The following is a 19,979-nucleotide window of genomic DNA, read 5'->3' as shown; positions in this document are numbered from 1 at the left end:
AGGAAGGTTGATTCCTCCAGCTCCATTCTTTCTCAAGACTCCTTTGGTTATTTGGGGTCCTTTGTGTTTCCATGTGAATTGTGAAATTTTGTGTTCTAGTTCTGTGGGAAAATGTCATTGTTTATTTGATAGGGATCTCATTGATTCTGTAGATTGCATTTGGCAGTATAGGCATTTTCACAATATTGATTCTCCCTACCCAGGAACATGGAATATCTCTCCGTTTATGTCGTCTTTGATTTCTTTCATCAGTGTCTTATAGTTTTCCATATACAGGCTTTTTGTCTCCTTAGGTAGGTTTATTCCTAGATATTTTATTCTTTTTGTTGTAATGGTGAAGGGTATTGATTCCTTAATTTTTCTTTCTGATTTTTCATTGTTAGTATATATGAATGCAAGTGATTTCTGTGTATTGACTTTGCATCCCAAGTCTTTGCTGAATTTACTGATTAGCTCTAGTGATTTTCTGATAGTTTCTTTTGGGTTTTCTATGTATAGTATCACATCATCTGCAGACAGTGAAAGTTTTACTTCTTTTCCGATCTGGATTCCTTTTATTTCTTTTTCTTCTCTAATACCCATAGCTAGGACTTCCAAAACTATGTTAAATAATAGTGGTGAGAGTGGACACCCTTCTCTTGTTCCTGATTGTAGAGGGAATGCTTTTAGTTTTTAACCATTGAGAATAATGTTTGCTGTGGACTTTTCATATATGGCCTTTACTATGTTGAGGTAGGTTTCTTCTATGCCCATTTCTTAAGAGTTTTAATAATAAATGGGTGCTGAATTTTGTCGAAGGCTTTTTCTACATCTATTGAGATGATCATATGGTTTTTATCTTTTAGTTTGTTAGTATGGTGTATCATGTTGATTGATTTGCATATACTGAAGAATCTTTGCATCCCTGAAATAAACCCGATTTGATCATGGTTAATGAGCTTTTTAATATGTTGTTGAATTCTGTTTCCTAGAATTTTGTTGAGGATTTTTGCATCTATGTTCATCAGTGATGTTGGCCTGTAATTTTCTTTTTTTCATATTGTGTTTGCCTGGTTTTGGCCTGATCGCGGCCTCACAGAATGAGTTTGGAAGTGTTTTTTCCTGTGCAATTTTTTGGAAGAGTTTTAGAAAAATAGGCATTAACTCTTCTCTAAATGGTTGATAGAATTCTCCTGTGAAGCCATTTGGCCCTAGGCTTTTGTTCTTTGGGAAGATTTTTGGTCACTGTTTTCATTTCAGTGTTTGTAATTCAGTTGTTCATAATTTCTATATCTGGTTCAGTTTTGGGAGGTTGACCTTTTCTAAGAATCTGTTTCCTCTAGGTTGTCCATTTTATTAGCATATAGTTGCTTATGTATTCTCTTATGATCCTTTGTATTTCTTTTTTTTTTTTTTTTTTTTCCCGTTTCAAGAGAAAGACGGCTGAAAAAGAGAGAGAGAGAAACGGGTGAAGGGTGAAAGCCAGGGAAACCCACCTCGAGATGGGGATCCCTTCACCGCAGCCCGCCCGCAGCCCCAGCCGGCCACACTCACTTCAGGGAAGCAGTCTTTGGCGAAGATGTGGAGTAGCGCGGTTTTCCCACACTGACTGTCTCCCACCACTACTATCTTGCATTTCACGTTCTGATTAGGATCCATGATAGATTTACTGGATAATTTCTGGCTGGCTCTTCTCTCCTTCATTGATCTTGTCTTATTTTCTTCTGCGTTGTGTGTTATAACCTCTCCTTTTTCATTTCTAATTTTGTTGATTTGATTTTTCTTCCTTTTTTTCTTGATGAGTCTGGCCAGCTGTTTGTCAGTTTTGTTTATCTTCTCAAAGAACCAGCTTCTGGTTGTATCAATCTTTGCTATTGTTTCCTTCATTCTTTTTCATTTATTTCTGCTGTGATCTTTATGATTTACTTCCTTCTGCTGACTTTGAGTTTTTGTTGTTGTTGTTGTTGTTCTTTTTCTAGCTGCTCTAGATGTAGAGTTAGCTTGTCTGTCTGATGCTTTTCTTATTTCTTGAAATATGATTGTATTGCTATAAACTTCCCTCTCAGAACTGCTTTTGCTGAATCCCATAGGTTTTGGGTCATCATGTTTTCACTGTTATTTGTTTCTAGGAATGTTTTGACTTCCTTTCTTATTTCTTCAGTAGTTCAGTTCGGTCACTCAGTTGTGTCCAACTCTTTGCAATCCCATGGACTGCAGCATGCCAGGCCTCCCTGTCCATCACCAACTCCCAGAGTTTACTCAAACTCATGTCCGTTGAGTCAGTGATGCCATCCAACCATCTCATCCTCTGTCGTCCCCTTCTCCTCCCACCTTCAATCTTTCCCAGCATCAGGGTCATTTTAAATGAGTCAGTTCTTCACATCAGGTGACCAAAGTATTGGAGTTCAGCTTCACCATCAGTCCTCCAATGAATATCCAGGGCTGATTTCCTTAAGGATGGACTGGTTGGATCTCTTTGCAGTCCAAGGGACTCTCAAGAATCTTCTCCAACACCACAGTTGAAAAGCATCAGTTCTTCAGTGCTCAGCTTTCTTTATGGTCCAACTCTCACATTCATACATGACTACTGGAAAAACCATAGCTTTGACCAGACAGACCTTTGTTAGCAAAGTAATGTCCCTACTTTTTAATATGCTGTCTAGGTTGGTCATAACTTCTTCCAAGGAGCAAGCATCTTTTAATTTCATGGCTACAGTCCCCATCTGCAGTGATTTTTGGAGCCCCCCAAAATAAAGTCTGTTACTGTTTCCACTGTTTCCCCATCTATTTACCATGAAGTGATGAGACTGGATGCTATGATCTTAGTTTTCTGAATGTTGAGTTTTAAGCCAGCTTTTTCACTCTCCTCTTTCACTTTCATCAAGAGGCTGTTTAGTTCTTCACTTTCTTCCACAAGGGTGGTATCATCTGCATATCTAAGATTATTGATGTTTCTCCTGGCAATCTTGATTCCAGCTTGAGCTTCATCCAGCCCAGCGTTTCGCATGATATAATCTGAATATAAGTTAAATGAGCAGGGTGATAATATACAGCCTTGACATATTCCTTTCCCAATTTGGAACCAGTCTATTTATTGTTCCTTGTCCAATTCTAACTGTTGCTTCCTGACCTGCATACAGATATCTCAAAAGGCAGGTCAGGTGGTCTGGTATTCCCATCTCTTTAAGAATTTCTTCAGTAACCTCTTTGTTATTTAGTAACATATTGTTTAATCTCCATGAGTTTGTGTTTTTGCAGGTTTTTTTTTTTCCTGTAGTTGATATCTAGTCTCATAGCGTTGTGGGCAGAGAAGACACTTGATGCAATTTCAGTTTTCTTAAATTTACTGAGGCTTGATTTGTGGCCCAAGATATGGTCTGTCCTGGAGAATATTCAATGTGCAATGAGAAGAAAGTGTATTCTTCTGCATTTGGATCGAAAATCCTGAAGACATCAATTAGATCCCTTTGGTCTAATGTTTCATTTAAGGTTTGAGTTTCCTTATTGATTCTGTGTTTTGATAATCTGTGCTTTGGTGTAAGTGGGGTGTTAAAGTCCCCTACTTTTATTATGTTGCTGTAGATTTTCCCTCTTTCGCCTGTTAGTGTTTGCCTTCTGTATTTAGATGCTCCTATGTTAGGTGCATAAATATTTACAATTGTTATGTTTTCTTGGGTTGATCCCTTGATCATTATGTAGTGTCCTTCTTTGTCTCTTATAATATTCTTTATTTTAAAGTATAATTTTTTCTGAAATAAGGATTGCATTCTGGCTTTCTTTTGGTTTCCATTCACATGGAATATCTTTTTCCATCCATTTACTTTCAGTCTGTATGTGTCTCTAGGTCTGAAGTGGGTCTCCTGGAAGCACCATGTAAATAGGTCTTGTTTTTGTATCCATTCAGTCAGCATGTATCTTTTGGTTAGTGCATTTAATCCGTTTACATTTAAGGTAATTATTGATATATATGTTCTTATTGACATTTTCTTGATTATTTTGGGTTTGTTTTTGTAGGTCTTTCCTTTCTGTTGTATTTACTGGCTATGTAAAGTCCCTTTAGTATTTATTGCAAGGCTAGTTTGGTGGTTCTGAATTCTCGTAACTTCTGCTTATCGGTAAAGCTTTTGACTTCATCAATTTTGAATGCGATCTTTGCCAGGGATAGTAATCTTGGTTGTAGAGTTTTCTCTTTCAGTACTTTAAATATATCCTGCCATTCCCTTCTGGTCTACAGAGTTTCTGCTGAAAGATCCACTGGTAATTGAGTTTTCTCTTGTATGTCACTTGTTGCTTTTCCCTTGCTGCATTTAATATTCTTTCTTTGTGCTTAATCTCTGTTAGCTTGATTAATATGTGTATCAATGTGTTTCTCCTTGGGTTTACCCTGTATGGGACTCTCCGTGCTTCTTGGACTTGATTGACTATTGCCTTTCCTATGTGGTGGATTCAACTATAATTTCTTCAGAAATTTTCTCAGTGTCTTTTTTTTTCCTTCCTTTGGGACCCATATAACTCGACTGTTGATTTGCTTAATATTGTCCCAAAGGCCTCTGAGGCTATCCTCAATCTTTTCATTCCTTTCCCTTTATTCTGCCCTTCAGCAGTTATTTCCACCATTCTATCCACCAGCTCATTTATCTCCTCCTCTGTCAGTTATTCTGTTATTGGTTCCTTCTAGAGTATTTTTAATTTCAGTAATTGTGTTGTTCATCTCTGTTTGCTTATTCTTTATTTCTTCTATGTCCTTGGTGATTGTATTAACGGTGTTAAATGCTTCTTGCATTTTCTCCATTCTATTTTCAAGTCTTCAGAGCATCTTTACTCTCATTATTCTGAATTCTCTTTCAGGGAGAGTGGTTATTTCCTCTTCATTTATTTGGTCTTGTGAGTTTCTGCCTTGCTCTTTCATTTGTACTCTAATTCTCTGTCTTTTCATCACTTTTTTCTGATTTGCTCCACTTGAGGTCTCTTTTTCCCAGGCTTTAGGGTTGTATTACTTCTTCCTTTTGTTTTTTGCCCTTGGAGGGAAATGTTGGTTGGGTTGTTTGTGTTGATTTCTTGTTAGGGGTGACTTGTGCCTGTGTCCTGAAAAGCAAAGCTTCAAGCTGGGCAGGCCTGCCTCTGACTTGGGATCCAGACATCAAATCTTGTTTTTCCCAAGTTTAATTTTTTCAGTTTTATCACAATGCCTGTTTTGGAGGGTCTCCTGGAGAGGCAGGGAGGCGACTGTAGCTCTCTCTGGAGTCATAAAAACTGATGGCAGAGGCAGCAGGGGCCTATGTGCACTCTGGCTGGAGTCAGAGGCAGATACTGTGGGCCCCTTGATATGGAGACCTGGCTCCCCTCAACAGCCTGTAAGTTTCCGTGCTGGGACGCCTCAGGCCAGGAAACACAGCCCTGACATCAGCAGACATGCTGCCTAAAATGACTTCCTAAGTCCATAGCCATCTCTGGACATGCCCCTTAACTCAGCCCTGCCCACCCTCTTATAACTATTTTGATAAATGTAAGAAGTTAGTGTTATTATACTAAACACAGCAAAAAATTAAAACAAACTTTAAGTATGGCATTCTAATTGAAGGAAATGAATTTAGACATTGTACAGCTGTGTTTTAGTCATCAGAAGTCTTAGAGAAATTTCTAGCTGTCTTTGAAAGTTCATGTGCTGAGTGCTATCTCCAATGAGGCCATTCTGAATTGAGAATGGTAAAACATAAACATGAGACACACAGAACACAAAGCATTCAGCTGCCTACCCATGAGACCTGTTCCCAAGTGAATCCCTTACTTGAACTTGGGAATATTTGCTAGCAGTGTTTTCTGTCTTATGAAGTTTCTCTCCAGAAGCAACCACAGTCAGTGAGCCTAAGGAGCATTTGGCATTTCCTCAGAAGATGTCCTCATCAGCTAGAAACAGATCAGACTGACTCTTTCAACTACGTAATCATTTTCCTGAAATCATGGGCTCAGTTTCCAAATGCTGTGGCAACCAGGTAGTTCTGGTGCCAGCCAATCTGCTCTGTATAATTTGTCAGATTTTAAAGCTTCTACTCGCATTTTGTATCTCCAAGAATGGAGAAAGTGGCATGTACAGACTGAAGTAGAGTACACCATGAGGACAAAACACTCATCTTTTTGGTTTTTTTTTTTTTGTTTTTTAGCAGAATGCTCAATTTTCTACCTTATTTTCTAGTTTTTATATTATAATATTGAAAATTGGAAAGGATATAAATGTTAAAAACTTCTAATTGCTAAAGAGCACTGATAAAATGGGAGCTAGAACCTAGAATAATAAATACATATATATGATTGGATATTTTAAAAAACCAGAATCTTTTAAAATCCCCCAAAATTACGTGAGCCAGCTTGTTAGTATAGCAGTTAGTAGGTTCAGTATTTTAATTCACTACTTAGAACTCTAGGTCCTTTATCGAAGGAAGGTCACATAGTTAGTTTACACTGCACACTACATGTGGAGGAGCATAGTGGGTAGTAACTTTGCCTAATGTTATACAGCTGTAATGCATTCTTGTTTGAGCACAAACTGCTGGAGGCTTGCATCTGTCCACTCGTTCCATTGTTTCTAGTGAGCATTTGCTAAGTGGGAACTGGGTTGCACCCTCCTCACACCGTGTCACTGTCACTCTTCCTGCCTCTGTGGTGGCCTATTTGATGCCTTGTTTATCTTACACACTGGTAACGGATGGCATTACATGTTGAAGAGTCTTAAACATTGTAAGGGAAACCGTGACCCTGCTTAGCTTGACCACCTGTCCCAGTGGCTGGGCCTGTGGCACCTGAGCGGGTTTGCTGTCCTTTCCAAAGTGCAGATGACTCCCAGAAAGTGAGGCAAGTGACATTTACAGCCAAGGGTTCTGAAGAGGCTCAATAACTTAAAAGCCCCAAGGTTCTGAATCAAACTATCTTTAATCAACATGTGCAAACTACATACTGTTCTGGTTGAGGCCAAAGGTCAGTGTTACTACTGGAGGGAGTGGAGCTCCAGCCAGTCCATCTCAGTGTTGTAAGACCTCACCTGTGCAAATGTCTTAGATGCACAAAGACAGGCACTGGTACTAAAACTAAAGGCCTCATGTTTTCAAGAATCTTCAGAGCTTCTTGGATGCATTTTCTTTTTAGGAAAGAAGGAAAATTCTCCCATTTTTGAGCCATTCTTTTATGTCAGTTCTACGAAGTTGCATGTAACTTCTGGATCCTGTTATACAGAGCAAAGTAAGTCAGAAAGAAAACACCAATACAGTATATTGATGCATATATATGGAATTTAGAAAGATGGCAACAATGACCCTATATGCAAGACAGCAAAAGAGACACAGATGTAAAGAACAGACTTTGAATTCCGTGGGAGAAGGCAAGGGTGGGATGATTTGAGAGAATAGTATTGAAACATGTATGTTATCATATGTGAAATAGATCGCCAGTCCAGGTTCAATGCATGAGACAGGGTGCTTAGGGCTGGTGCAATGGGATGACCCTGAGGGATGGGATGGGGAGGGAGGTGGGAGGGGGTTCAGGATGGGGAACACATGTACACCCATGGCTGATTCATGTCAGTGTATGGCAAAACCACTAGAATATTGTAAAGCAATTAGCCTCCAATTAAAATTTTAAAAAATTTATATGTAAAAAAAATATTTTTAAAAAGATAGTGAAAGTGAAAGTTGCTCAGTTGTATCCGACTCTGTGACCCCATGAACTATACAGTCCATGGAATTCTCCAGGCTAGAATACTGGAGTGGGTAGCCGTTCTATTCTCTAGGGGATCTTCCCAATCCAGGGATCAAACTCAGGTCTTCCACATTGCAGGCGAATTCTTCACCGTCTGAACCACCAGGGAAGCCCTTTAAAAAATAAAGTTTTGTAAATGTTTAATATTCTGCTAATTTAATTTTGAATTGTGAATGTCAAGTATTGTTTATGGAGCTTTATTGTACTTTGTTAAAAAGGTAAAATTGTACATTTTTAGAATTTTTTATGAGTAAATTTAATGTACCAAAAATAAAAATTGAAAAAAGAAATCAAAGCAAGTAGCTCTTGCAGTAGTTATGTTTGACTTACACCATGTGGTTTACACAGCTGTTTTCATGTAGCATTTGCCCTGCTCACTCCAGTCCTGCAGAAAGACAAGAACAGGCAATTGTTTCTGAGTTACTGGTGAGGACATGAAGGTGTTATACAGTTAGCAGATTTGTCTGGGGTGCAGTTCTGGTTCTATCCTAGGAGTTTTGTCTGCCCCATGTTTTTTTTTACATGGTACAGTTGTGAATAGGTTTAGATATAATGGATTGCTTGACACATTTGTTTTCCGTTTAATGCACACAAAGTACCCCTCTGGTACTTTTGTCAATAAGCAGATGAAAAAAATGAGATCACAGCTCCAGCTGCTCTCATGTTGATAAACCATCTCTCTTGCTTTTTATTCTTATCTGATAATGTGTTGATTCAGTAGACATTAAGTGGCTTTTATGGAGTGCTTGGGAATTTTACAGGACTTGTGTACACACTTCTTGTGCTGAAGTAGTTCAGGTGGTTAAGGGAAGGTGAAATGTACTCAGAAATGTGTTCAGCCACTGATCTGGATTGCATGCTGTTAACTGTCAACAAGAGGCGGGGCTAACGTGCTGTGATTTGGGAGTTGGGGGAGACCCCAGTGGGACTTAATCTTTGGTTAGATGCTGTGCATGGGGAAGGCTAGGTTGGGGCATTCCAATGAAGTGGAGCTTGATTTGGGGCATGTGGGGAGATGAATTTGGGAGGATGAATAGGAGGGTTATAGAAAAACTTAAAGGACAGCTGGAAGAGTTGACATTTGATTCTTGAAGAACTACAACAGAACTTAGTGCTTGCTTATTCCCTGCTTGTGGAGCCGTACGATGAAGGAGAGGTTTTGTCACCTTACAGGTTTGTATGTGTTCCAGTCCTGGGGTGGGGCTGAAAGACTGCAGGACTGGCCAGGCTGTTTGTGGTTTATGTAGGCTTTTACGGAGCACTTTTAGCAAACTTGTATTTGCTGAATGATGAAATCCTGAGTGAAACCACTTGTCCCCATGGCTGCTGACTCTCTTCTGTGGAGCAAATAAAGTCTGAGACTGAGTGGGTTTATTATTAGGATGATAAAGCTCTCTAAGTCAGAGTCCCCTTTTAGGAAACACACAGCTCGCTCCCCTGCCAGGTGCTTGGCTGCTCTTTACACAAGAGGTTCACATTTTGTGGATGTGAAGGGGACCTTGAGCCTTGATATTGCCCCTTGCCCACATCTCACCTTGTTCTTGCCAGAATGAGGATATTCTCTGATGTCTAATCCCTGGACAGGGATTTGCTGGTCCACGTCCATTGAATTCCTTTACTTTTACCAACGAGAGCTCATTTCTAGTATCATGTTAATTAAACCACTCATTTTTCCAATAAAAAGTTATTTCTGATATTCAGTAGACCTGGTGTCAATCAAGATGTAGGTATGTGAAAGATGTGACTGGCTGAAGGGTCCACAGTGGGACCCTTCCTGATTGAGACCTGAGAATCTGAGTTCTTGGATAGGGGCAGTGAGTGTCCCTAAAGGTGAAGCTTAAACTAACTGATATATACATTGTATTTTACTGTTTACACTGAAGAATATTTTATGAAGTTCTTCAATTAATTTGTGAAGCAAATTTTTGGAAATAGCAATGCCTCTCCACTGGTTAACTCAAGTTCAGTCTCAGCATGGTGTTTAAATCATGTTTTTTGTTTTTGTTTCTATCACTCAATTACTCTCTCTTCTTTATTTGCTGTGTTGATCAAAAGGTTTAGGGAAATGTACCTGTGAGTAAGGAGGATGTCAGGAGGAGAACCCAGGGCTTGTGTACATTAGTGCCTGCATCCTGAAGCACCTGTTACCCTGAAATCTTAGCGGGCAGTTTCTGAGGGTGTCTGCAGCCTCAGAGTGGCCTCCTTTCTATGGTTCCCATTTGGCTTCCTGGCATGAGATGTAGCTATGAGCCTGCTTCTCATTCTGTCCAGATTCTGTTGATCTCCAGCTGGGAAGAGCTTTCTTTGCCAGATCCCTGTCCAGTTCTTTTTTTCTTGGCAAGTTCACTTACTTTTTTATAGTTCCTCTCCCAAACTGGTCCCGACCTGGATTGAGGATAATTAGTTTCCTGGGCTTTCTGTTGTTGAAGGCAAGGAAGCTGTTTATTGTCCTTGAGTGTCCAGCACTGCCTGTTCTCTGATTTTGCCAAGTGTTTACACAGATTTCAAAGGTACATCATATTCCAGTGCATTGAAGATGCTTAGTCAGGGGACTCTGTGATCGGGTGGATTTTCTGACCTTGTAATTCCCTGCAGACCCACATGGCCTTTGACCTCCAAAGAAAGAGACTTAAATTTTACCATAGAAGTTGAAACACATATGGTTATGAAAACAAAATGTGTGAAAGAAAGTTTATGTGATGAATCTACATTGCATAGTATAAAATGCTGTTTCATGTTTTATGTATGTTTGCATCTATATATATGCCTATCACACATATATTTATGATAGAAATGATATTGCAATTATCAATCAAGAAGACTCCATTTTTCATGATTGAATTAAAATAGCTTAATTTTTTTTTTAATATAGCAAGATCAACTTTACACCTGGGCTGCAGTTAGTCAACCCACACACTCACTGGATTATATCGAAGGGCAGTTTCCCAGGAGAGTCCCAGCTGCTTGGCCACCATCTAAACCTCCTGATGAAGGACACAGGCCTACGGATGCCGACACAGGTAGGCGCACGGGAAGAATGTGTGTTCTGAAAGTAACATCAAATCTCTGTGAAGCACCTGCTGAGTAGTGAGTCTGGGTTTCCCTTCCAAGTATTTCTTAGATTATAATCTTCATATATAAATCAGGCTAAATCACTGGGAAGCTTGTTAAATTGAAAATTCTTACCCTCTATCTTCATAGTTACAGGGACTGGGAAACTAGAGCTATCCAGTTAGTACCGGGTATACAGAGTCTGAGAACCACTGCTTTGGGGTCCAGCTGAGACCTCCATCTGGAAGGAAGTCACCCACCGTATGGGCTGAAAGCTCAGAAGGGAACTTTCTGTCTGTTGGCTTCAGAGGTGGCAGCCACCTCACCTCCTTCCCTGGCTCTTCCCTTACTATTCTCTTTGAGCTTTGGTTAGTTTTTTCCTTGCCTTCAGAGATAATTGATAGAGGCAAGATGAAGCTATACATTCTACTAAATCTAAATTTTAAGTAATTTAAAAAATCATACATTGTTCAGATGTAACATTTGATTTTTTTTTTAAATTTTTGTCCCTTGTGTTGTCCTAAAGTGTTTTGTGTTATTTTTGAAGTACTTGAAGGTGGCATGACATTAACATCAGCTTTTTATGGATCCCAAAGCTAGAAAAGCACTTCATTGTATTGAATTAAGAATCATATTTGTATAACAATGTTTTTATGGAATTTGATTGTCTTACTCCTTGCGTCCTTTTTCATTTTAGCTTAATAAAATCACAGCTTCTTCTTGGTGGACTGATCAGAATATTGGCATCTGATCCATCAGGGAAGAGTAAATAGAAGGCATTATTACAATTCAGAAATCTCTCCCTCATCAAATTTTCCTAAATGGTATCATAGCATGGTGTTAGAGTTAAGAATTTGGTATTTTATTCCCATTGGCTTATTGAGAGAAAGATGTTGGGTGGACGCCTAGCTGGGACCTCTGTGAAGAGTGTGACCAGGGAGCTTGGGCTCTCCTGTGTATCAGCTTGTAACCTCGGGCAAGTTTCCTAACTTCTGTCCTTGTTTTCTGCACCTGTTAAATGGTAGTAAGGATAACACCTACTGCATATGGATACTTTGAGAATTATCTAAGTGTTAAAGCATAGATTAGCATTCAGAATGCAGTCATTATATTCCTCATGAGTCCCTTTAAAGCCAACAATGGCCCACACCCTCAGTGACTTTATTTTAGACTACTGTCCAAAGATCTGCAGAGGGGGCCTCCTGCTCACAGCCTCTGTTTTTCTCCTCATCCCAAAGTGATGCATTTATTTCTTCTTTCTTTGCACTGAGGCACTGATTGGGGGCCCACACCCAACCTCGTGTACCCCCTTTTAAAGGCCCATGCTTTTGAAACAGTGCTTAGTGTTTACTTGATGGACTATACTCTCTGAAATGAACCACAAACAAGAGGTGTGACATAAGAAACATGTTCTATATAGGGCTTTGACTTTCTTGTGGTACAGAGAACAGTTGATCAAGGGCCAAGGTAGATCTTTAGAGATGAGAGGGTGCTTATGTAACACCTGAAAAAAAACGAGCATGTAAAACAATTTAGTTTTAAAGGGAAAATTATATAACTTAAAGTATTTATCCTATTAAATACACTTTTATTTGTTTATGTTAAAAGTTACTTCAGTTCAGTTGCTCGGTCATATCCAACTCTTTGCGACCCCATGGACTGCAGCATGCCAGACTTCCCTGTCCATCACCAACTCCCAGAGCTTGCTCAAGCTCATGTCCATTGAGTCGATGATGCCATCCAACCATCTCATCCTCTGTCATCCCCTTCTCCTCCTTTCCTCAATCTTTCCCAGCATCAGGGTCTTTTCAAATGAGTCAGTTCTTTGCATCAGGTGGCCAAAGTATTGGAATTTCAGGTTCAACATCAGTCCTTCCAATGAACATTCAGGACTGATTTCCTTTAGGATGGACTGGTTGGATCTCCTTGCAGTCCAAGGGACTCTCAAGAGTCCTCTCCCACACCACAATTCAAAAGCATCAATTCTTCAGCGCTCAGCTTTCTTTCTAGTCCAATGCTCATATCCATATATGACTACTGGAAAAACCATAACTCTGACTAGGCAGACCTTTGTCAGCAAAGTAATGTCTCTGATTTTTAATATGCTGTCTAGGTTGGTCATCTTTTCTTCTAAGGAGAAAGTGTCTTTTAATTTCATGGCTGCAGTCCCCATCTGCAGTGATTTTGGAGCCCAAGATAATAAAGTCTGTCACTGTTTCCATTGTTTTCCCATCTATTTGCCATGAAGTGATGGGACCAGATGCCATGGTCTAAGTTTTCTGAATGTTGAATTTTGAGCCAGCTTTTTCACTCTCTTCTTTCACTTTCATCAAAAGGCTCTTTAGTTCTTCTTCTCTTTCTGCCATAAGGATGGTGTCATCTGCATATATGAGGTTACTGATATTTTTCCCAGAAATCTTGATTCCAACTTGTGCTTCATCCAGCCTGGCTTTTCACCTGATGTACTCTATATATAAGTTAAATAAGCAGGGTGATAATATACAGCCTTGACATACTCCTTTCCCAATTTGGAACCAGTCTGTTGTTCCATGTCTAGTTCTAACTGTTGCTTCTTGACCTGCATACAGATTTCTCAGGAGGCAGGTAAGGTGGTCTGGTATTCCCATTTCTTTAATAATTTTCCACAGTTTGTTGTGATCCACACAGTCGAAGGCTATGGTGTAGTCAATGAAGCAGAAGCAGATGTTTTTCTGGAAGTTACTTACTGGTTAGGAAATAGCTAGTTGTAGCTACAGTAGAATCAATCAATGTCATTGAGATATTTTAACAGTTGTTCGTATCTTGTGTTTTACACCAGTGATTAGGGTGATGTTTTCATTGTTTTTCATCCCTAGGGTGAACTTCTCAACTTTAACTGAAACATTTATATTATCCTCTAAAATTTTAGGGCAGTTTTAAAAAGTTGTGAAACATTTTATGTTACTGATTTTTTTTTTTGTAAACTGGAGGAATGCCAGACAGAAAGTTAATTAGTGATAATATGAATTTTAGTTTGGTAAGAGATGATAGTTGGAATTGAGGCCAAGAAGTTTGCAAACTAATTTTTCCCTATTCGATATAACTTGTAAAATGCCAGAGTAGCAATTTTTAATATAACAACTTGTCTCCTTTTAAAATGTGTATTCTTAAAGAGGATGATGGAGATAAGTAGAAAATAGATTAATGTAGTGACTTATTTTTATCCAGCTGATCTGTTAATAAATCCAAGAGCCCAATAACTGTTTTGTCCAAAATGGCCTAATGGCCCTTCCTAAACTTTTCCTACTGTGATTCTGCAGGATTCTGCAGGGCATTCTCATTCTGGGACCATTCACCCTTCCTGGCATAAGCAGGCAGGTGAGGATGTCAGTAACACAGTGAAAACCATGCATAGACCCTATGTTTTTTGAAAAATAGATATTAATTGCAAATACTGATAATATGATTATTAGTAGTGCTAAACTATTTCCAGTGCCCTTGACTGTGATCTGTGTAGTGACTTCACAGCTAAAATTGCTGTTTGCAGCATGTGGTCCCTTTCAGCTTTGTTTTAAAATAAAAGAACTCACTGATTATTTTTCTTTCTGAAGAAGAAAGACTTGTGATTCCATCTTAGAAAATTGACAACTTGGTTTTTCTTTGACTTTTTTTTGCCTTTTGGCTCTTCTTTACACTGGTTACTAATCCCCATGTGTGCATGCTAAGTCACTTCAGTCGTGTCTGACTCTGTGAACTTACGGACTGTATCCCCCAGTCTCCTCTGTCCAAGGGATTCTCCAGGCAAGAATACCGGAGTGGGTTTCCACTGCCCTCTTCCCAACCCAAGGATCAAACTGGGGTCCCCTTGTCTCCTGCATTGGCAGGCGGATTCTTTACCACCAGTGCCACCTGGGAAGCCCCACTAATCCGCATGGCAGGCGAATTCAGATTCGTGGTGCTGCCTTTTCTGCCTTTCTTGGGGACCACACTTCTGTTTTTCCACAATCCATTTTGTGAAACTGGCTTTCTCCACCTTCATCTAGTGGTGAAGAAACGGACCTTCCTCTATGTGAATCTACGTGCAGAGGCTGCAGTGAGGCCTCAGGGGTTGTGGGTTCTTGGGGATCTTTGGCTCCTACCGTGTCTTTGTGTTGCCTCCACAGAGGAGCCTGAGGCGCTGAGGCTGATCATCTGAAGTCTGTAGAGTGAAGTCTCCTAGAAGGACAGGCTGGAAAGGAAGTTAGAGAGCAGTGTGCTTGCTCCAGAAGTTTGTAGCAGAAACGTTAATAAGAAGAGGTCCTTTTCAGTTATCTTTTCTCCTTATCTTCTCTCTCTTCATTTTCCTTTACTTATTTGATGCAACCCACCCCCACCACGGTGGTTCTTCTGGAGCCTCCTGGCATTTTATTCATATCTCTATCATTTGAATTATTTAGGTTGGGAACTGATCTGTATCTGCTATCTGTCTTCTGTGTAGACTCCCAACATTTCAAGACTTTTGGATGCAGTATATACTTAAATATTGAGTGAATAAATGAAGATCTTTTGTTGAAAAAGATATAAATATTAATAAAATATCTACTCAGCACATGAATGCAAGTATTATATTTGATGGAATTCTGGGTGTGCTGAAAGAGCCCAAGGACCTAAAAGGGGATCATCACCAAGCTTCAAAGGTTACTTGACAGATTTACACAAAGAGAGACTTGGTTTTAGTTTTGAATTCGTGGAGAACAGAGTCAAGGTGTGAAGAGTGACTTGATCATTCTTGGTGCATCTTTGGAAAATCAAGGCTGTTATCTTCCTTTTAAAACAATTAAATATATATATATATATATATTTATTTGGCTGTTCCCGGTCTTAGTTGCAGCACATAGGATCTTCATTGCCACATGTGGGATCTTTAGTTCCCCAACCAGGGATCAAACCTGGGCCCCCTGCAGTGGGAGCACGGAATCTTAGCCACTGGACCACCAGCAAAGTCCCTTTCTTTCTTTGTTTCAAGAAATTCTTTTAAAAATTGAATTTTATTTATTTATTTCTGGCCGGGCTGGGTCTTTGTTGCTGTGTGCAGACTTTCTCTCGCTGTGGCCCTGGGGCTTCTCATTGCAGTGGCCTCTCCTGTGGAGTGTGAGCTCTAGGCACTCCAGCTTCAGTCGTTGCGGCCTGTGGACTTAGTTGTCCCTTGGAATGTGGGATCTTCCTGAACCAGGGATCGAACTCCTGTCCCCAGCATTAGCAAGTGGATTCTTAACCACTGAAACACCAGGGAAGTCCAGGTCCATTATCTCTCCTTAAAAATGTGAATGGTCAAGAGATTGAACAGAAGACTGATTTTAGAAAAGCAATTTGGGCACAGAAAATCCTGGAGGATAACATGGAAGGACAGCTGGTAGAAACGTGACAAACTTTTTGTATAGGAATCCTAAAACCTGGGTTTACTTGCTGGCTGAAAGAATGGTAATCCACCTTGGCTCCAAAAAGATATCTGAGCAGCTTATGAATATGTGAGGTGTACAAAAAGATGATAGAGGGAAATAGATTAGATTGAAAGGAATTGAGTATATAGCACTGAGGTGAACCAGCATGCTGAAATGACTTTCAGAAGGACTTGCAGTTTTTAAAGGTAGTTGACATTTATCCCTCAGGTTTAAGGTAGAAAGGGAAGTGGGGACACAGCTGGATCATGCCCTGTGTCTGTGAGACGAAAAGCAATAATCTCAGAAGGACAACTCTTCTGTCCTCTAGTATCCAAAAGAAGTATTTCTACGGCTTCTAAATAAAGGAGCTTCTATGGGATTAAATATAGTGTGAAGTGCATTCTCAACTCATTTCCAGGTTTTTCCTGATGCTTTAATCCATGTTCACTTGAGGAAAAGCAGAGATTTTGTAAGGGGCCGGGGGGGTGGGGCGGGGTTGATGATGTTTATCTCTCAACCTGCCACCTGACTCAGGAATAAAATTCTCTCAAGCAGATCAACCATGTCTCCTGGAGATGATTCTCCATGTTCAGTTTTATTTTTTATTATTTTTTTTAAATCAGCTCTCATTTTCCCCTCATATATGCAGGCTAATGCCTCTGTGTGGACATCCTTTGTTGGCAACGAGGGGCAGATCCAGATTATTAAATAATCAAATAAACAGAATAGAGGGTTGACCCCTTTTAGGGAAATTACATTTTTAACCCCATCTTCATTTGTGTAAGGATATGGCATACCAGAGTAAAGACATCTACCATTGGTTAGGCTGCTAATCATAAGTCATGGTATTTAAATGAAATTTAATGAATTTTCTTTAAGTTAAATTGATTAGATTTGAATCAAATTGATCATTAAAGAAGCTATAATTTAGTAATTTTATATACACACATTTTTCATTAAAATGTAAAAGTTTTGAGAGACTGCTTAGTTCATTTTCAGAAGGTGTATTTTCTGTATTTTGAAGGGTATTTGATTTATGTTCCATTCCTAGCATATCCTACCCTTTTTCTTCCTGTCCTCTCTACAAATGTAAACCTCATCCAAGTGTGTTTTGTTTTGTAAGTCACTGGCTTATTTGTGATGATAAAGAGATCATTTTTGAAGCATATTTGGAATTCTGGAGTGCCCAGAAATTTTTGTGAGGTTTCTGTTTTTTTTTAAATGGAGCATTTAAATTTTTGTCAGGAATGTTCTTTCTTCCACGCTACTTCAGACAGTAATGTTTTTTTAAAACCAGTCTAGTTTCTTAAACTTCTAGTTGGATGGCTTCACTGACTCAAAGGATATGAGTTTGAGTAAGCTCCGGGAGTTGGGGATGGACAGGGAAGCCTGGCGTGCTGCAGTCCATGGCATGGCAGAGTTGGACATGACTGAGTGGCTGAACTGAACTAAACTGAGTTTCTTAATCCTTAGGAAGGGTGGGTGGAGGAGTTGGCAGTTTGAGATGTGCTCTTGAGAACTCTCCCTGGGTCACTCCGAAAACACCCATCCTGATTATGAAGAGGGACTGTTTGCGGGTGCAGGGCTGACAGAAGGCAGTTCTGAAAAGCTCCCCGGTTCTGGGAGGAGGGGTGGGAGGCCAGTGCCCTGGTAGTTTGCACGAGGGGTCCACACTCTGAGGACACTGGAACCCGGTGGGTTTCTCCCCCACCTGCCCACAGGCTCCTGACTGGCCTGGTGCTCAGAGGCCCTTCACTGGGCACAGCCCAGCCTGTGTCGTCCCTCGGTGGGCAGCCCTTTGTGAGTTTTCATGCTTCCTTTTACCCTTTTGCTTCCCCTTCTTCTTTTTCCTTCTTATTCTCTCCTGTTTTCCTTCTCGATGTTTGTTTTTCTTTCTTCTCTTGATTATTCTCATTTGTTTCCCCCTTACTTTGTAGTTATTCTGTACATTTCTTTCACCTTAAAATCTTGACCCTCTAGAACTCCTGTGCTCCAGCTTATGATCTGGAAGAGAATATTTTGACGTATAAATTTCTCCTAGGCGTCATAACACACTGATTCAAGGAAGTAGTAAAAAGAGGTGAGAGTGAGAGGATGAACTCAGTTCAGATCAAAGTTTAGATGTAGGTGTTCAAAACAGTGGAATATTGATAACACTCTCTAGTTCTTTGTTTTGGTGAGGCAGTGACATTCTTTTTACCATCAGAATCCAGAGGTTTGCTTTTTGGAGCAGGTCGTGTGGCATAGGACAATTAAAAAAAAAAAAACTGGGAAACACTGTATGTGTCTTTAAGGGAAAGGGCTGTTTGTGACCCTCCTGGAGACTCTGTGGGCTCTGCCTGCATCACCTGCATAGACAGACAAGGAAGTGAAAACGTCCTCATTTCTACAAAGCCCTAGAATCTTGTCTCAAGTCTGTTGTGTTTCGGAGGATTTGAAGGTGACTAAAACCAGCAGAAAACAGAAGTGTTCTAGAGCCTAGATTTGCTTTAATATTAACTGCCCTCACTTTGATGTTAAAGATCTTTCTTCGAAAATGGCCAGCTCTTGTGTTGAGTTCAAAATAGAGCTCTGTCAGTATAAGAGGCAAATCTTTTGATTAACTTAGTGAAATATAGTATTTGGGAAAACACTTGTGTGTTAAAGTTGCTTGTTAGTATTGTTGCCACAGTGATACCTGTTGGTGAGTGCCAACAGTATGCCATGCTGTTCTCAGTGATTTTGTTCTGAAAGATGTACCCTGAGCTTAGGTGCAGCCCTAGCAATGGCATGGCAACCTGTGCCCTGCCCAGCACCTGCTCTCCTGGGGCTCCCGCTTTGCTTCTGTGGTTTCATCATTCTTTGGTCTCACCTTTCATCCCCTCCCACAACAACAAATATTTTACACATCTACTGTGTGTCAGGCACTGTTCTAGGTGCTGGGGAGTCAGTAAGGAAATAATCTACAAAGTGTCTGTCTTCATAGAGTTTGATTTAGTCAGGTAAGATAGAGAAATAAGTCGGCAAGCAAGTGAATTCTATAGCATTTTGTTTGAGGATCGACTTTGTGGAGAGAGCAACAGGGAACGGGGTGCTCCATGGAGCAGGGAGAGGGTGTGTGTGCAGAGATCCCCACACACCCAGATCCCCTGGAGGGAGCAGGACTGTATGCACAGGGCAGCAGGAAGGCTAGTGTGGCCAGAGTGTGCTTAGCAGGTGGGGACGACACAGAGGTTGGGGTGGCAGGAGAGGAGAAGACTGAAGGAGGCTCATGGGGCCCAGGTGGAGACCATGCTTCAGTCCAAGTGAAATGAACTTTCAATGTAGTTTGACAATATGTTGTATGATTTAAACCATGAATGTCTTTTACTTTTTCTGTGCATTGTCACACACGTGAACTAAAATGCTGCTAAATTAGAAAAGTCTGAGGTATCCCCCATAGTGACTTCTGTGTATTGTCAGGCATCTGGTCTGTGTGCCAGTCTGGGATGGGGAGCAATGGGACAGTGGGGAGACAGACTCGTCTTTGTCTCCCTACCAGCTGTGTCTGGGCCTCAGTTCCTCACCGCGATGCAACCATGGACAGGAGAAGTCCTTCTCAGACTCCAATCCACAATTGCTGGTAGTTCCTGGAGGCTCTCTTATGTCTTTATTTTTGTAACTCCCATGTGAGCTTCACAGAAAGCATCCCTTAGCTTAAAAACAGAAGGAAACATAGCCTTAGCTATCCCTTAGGTTTTACAGCATGAAGAAGCCTCAACCCCATAGTTTCTGTCTCAGATGACCATCACTCAGTGCCTATTAGTGAGGGCACATTATCTC

General features: G+C 40.3%; 1 protein-coding gene across 7 annotated transcripts in view; it reads left to right on the top strand.

Annotated features, from left to right (window-relative positions):
* The window catches only part of FMN2 (formin 2), a 337,046-nt gene that overhangs the window by 68,324 nt on the left and 248,743 nt on the right, over nt 1-19,979 (top strand). For all 7 annotated transcript variants that reach the window (XM_045165501.1, XM_045165507.1, XM_045165503.1 and 4 more), the window contains exon 2: nt 10,601-10,748. In XM_045165501.1, the coding sequence (XP_045021436.1) occupies nt 10,601-10,748 (148 nt within the window). The remainder of the gene's footprint in view (nt 1-10,600; nt 10,749-19,979) is intronic.

Source organism: Bubalus bubalis, chromosome 4 (genome assembly GCF_019923935.1).
Source record: "Bubalus bubalis isolate 160015118507 breed Murrah chromosome 4, NDDB_SH_1, whole genome shotgun sequence".
NCBI classification, from domain to species: Eukaryota; Metazoa; Chordata; class Mammalia; order Artiodactyla; family Bovidae; genus Bubalus; species Bubalus bubalis.
Note: the sequence above shows the minus strand (reverse complement) of the source record. Positions and strands in the feature narration are given on the sequence as shown.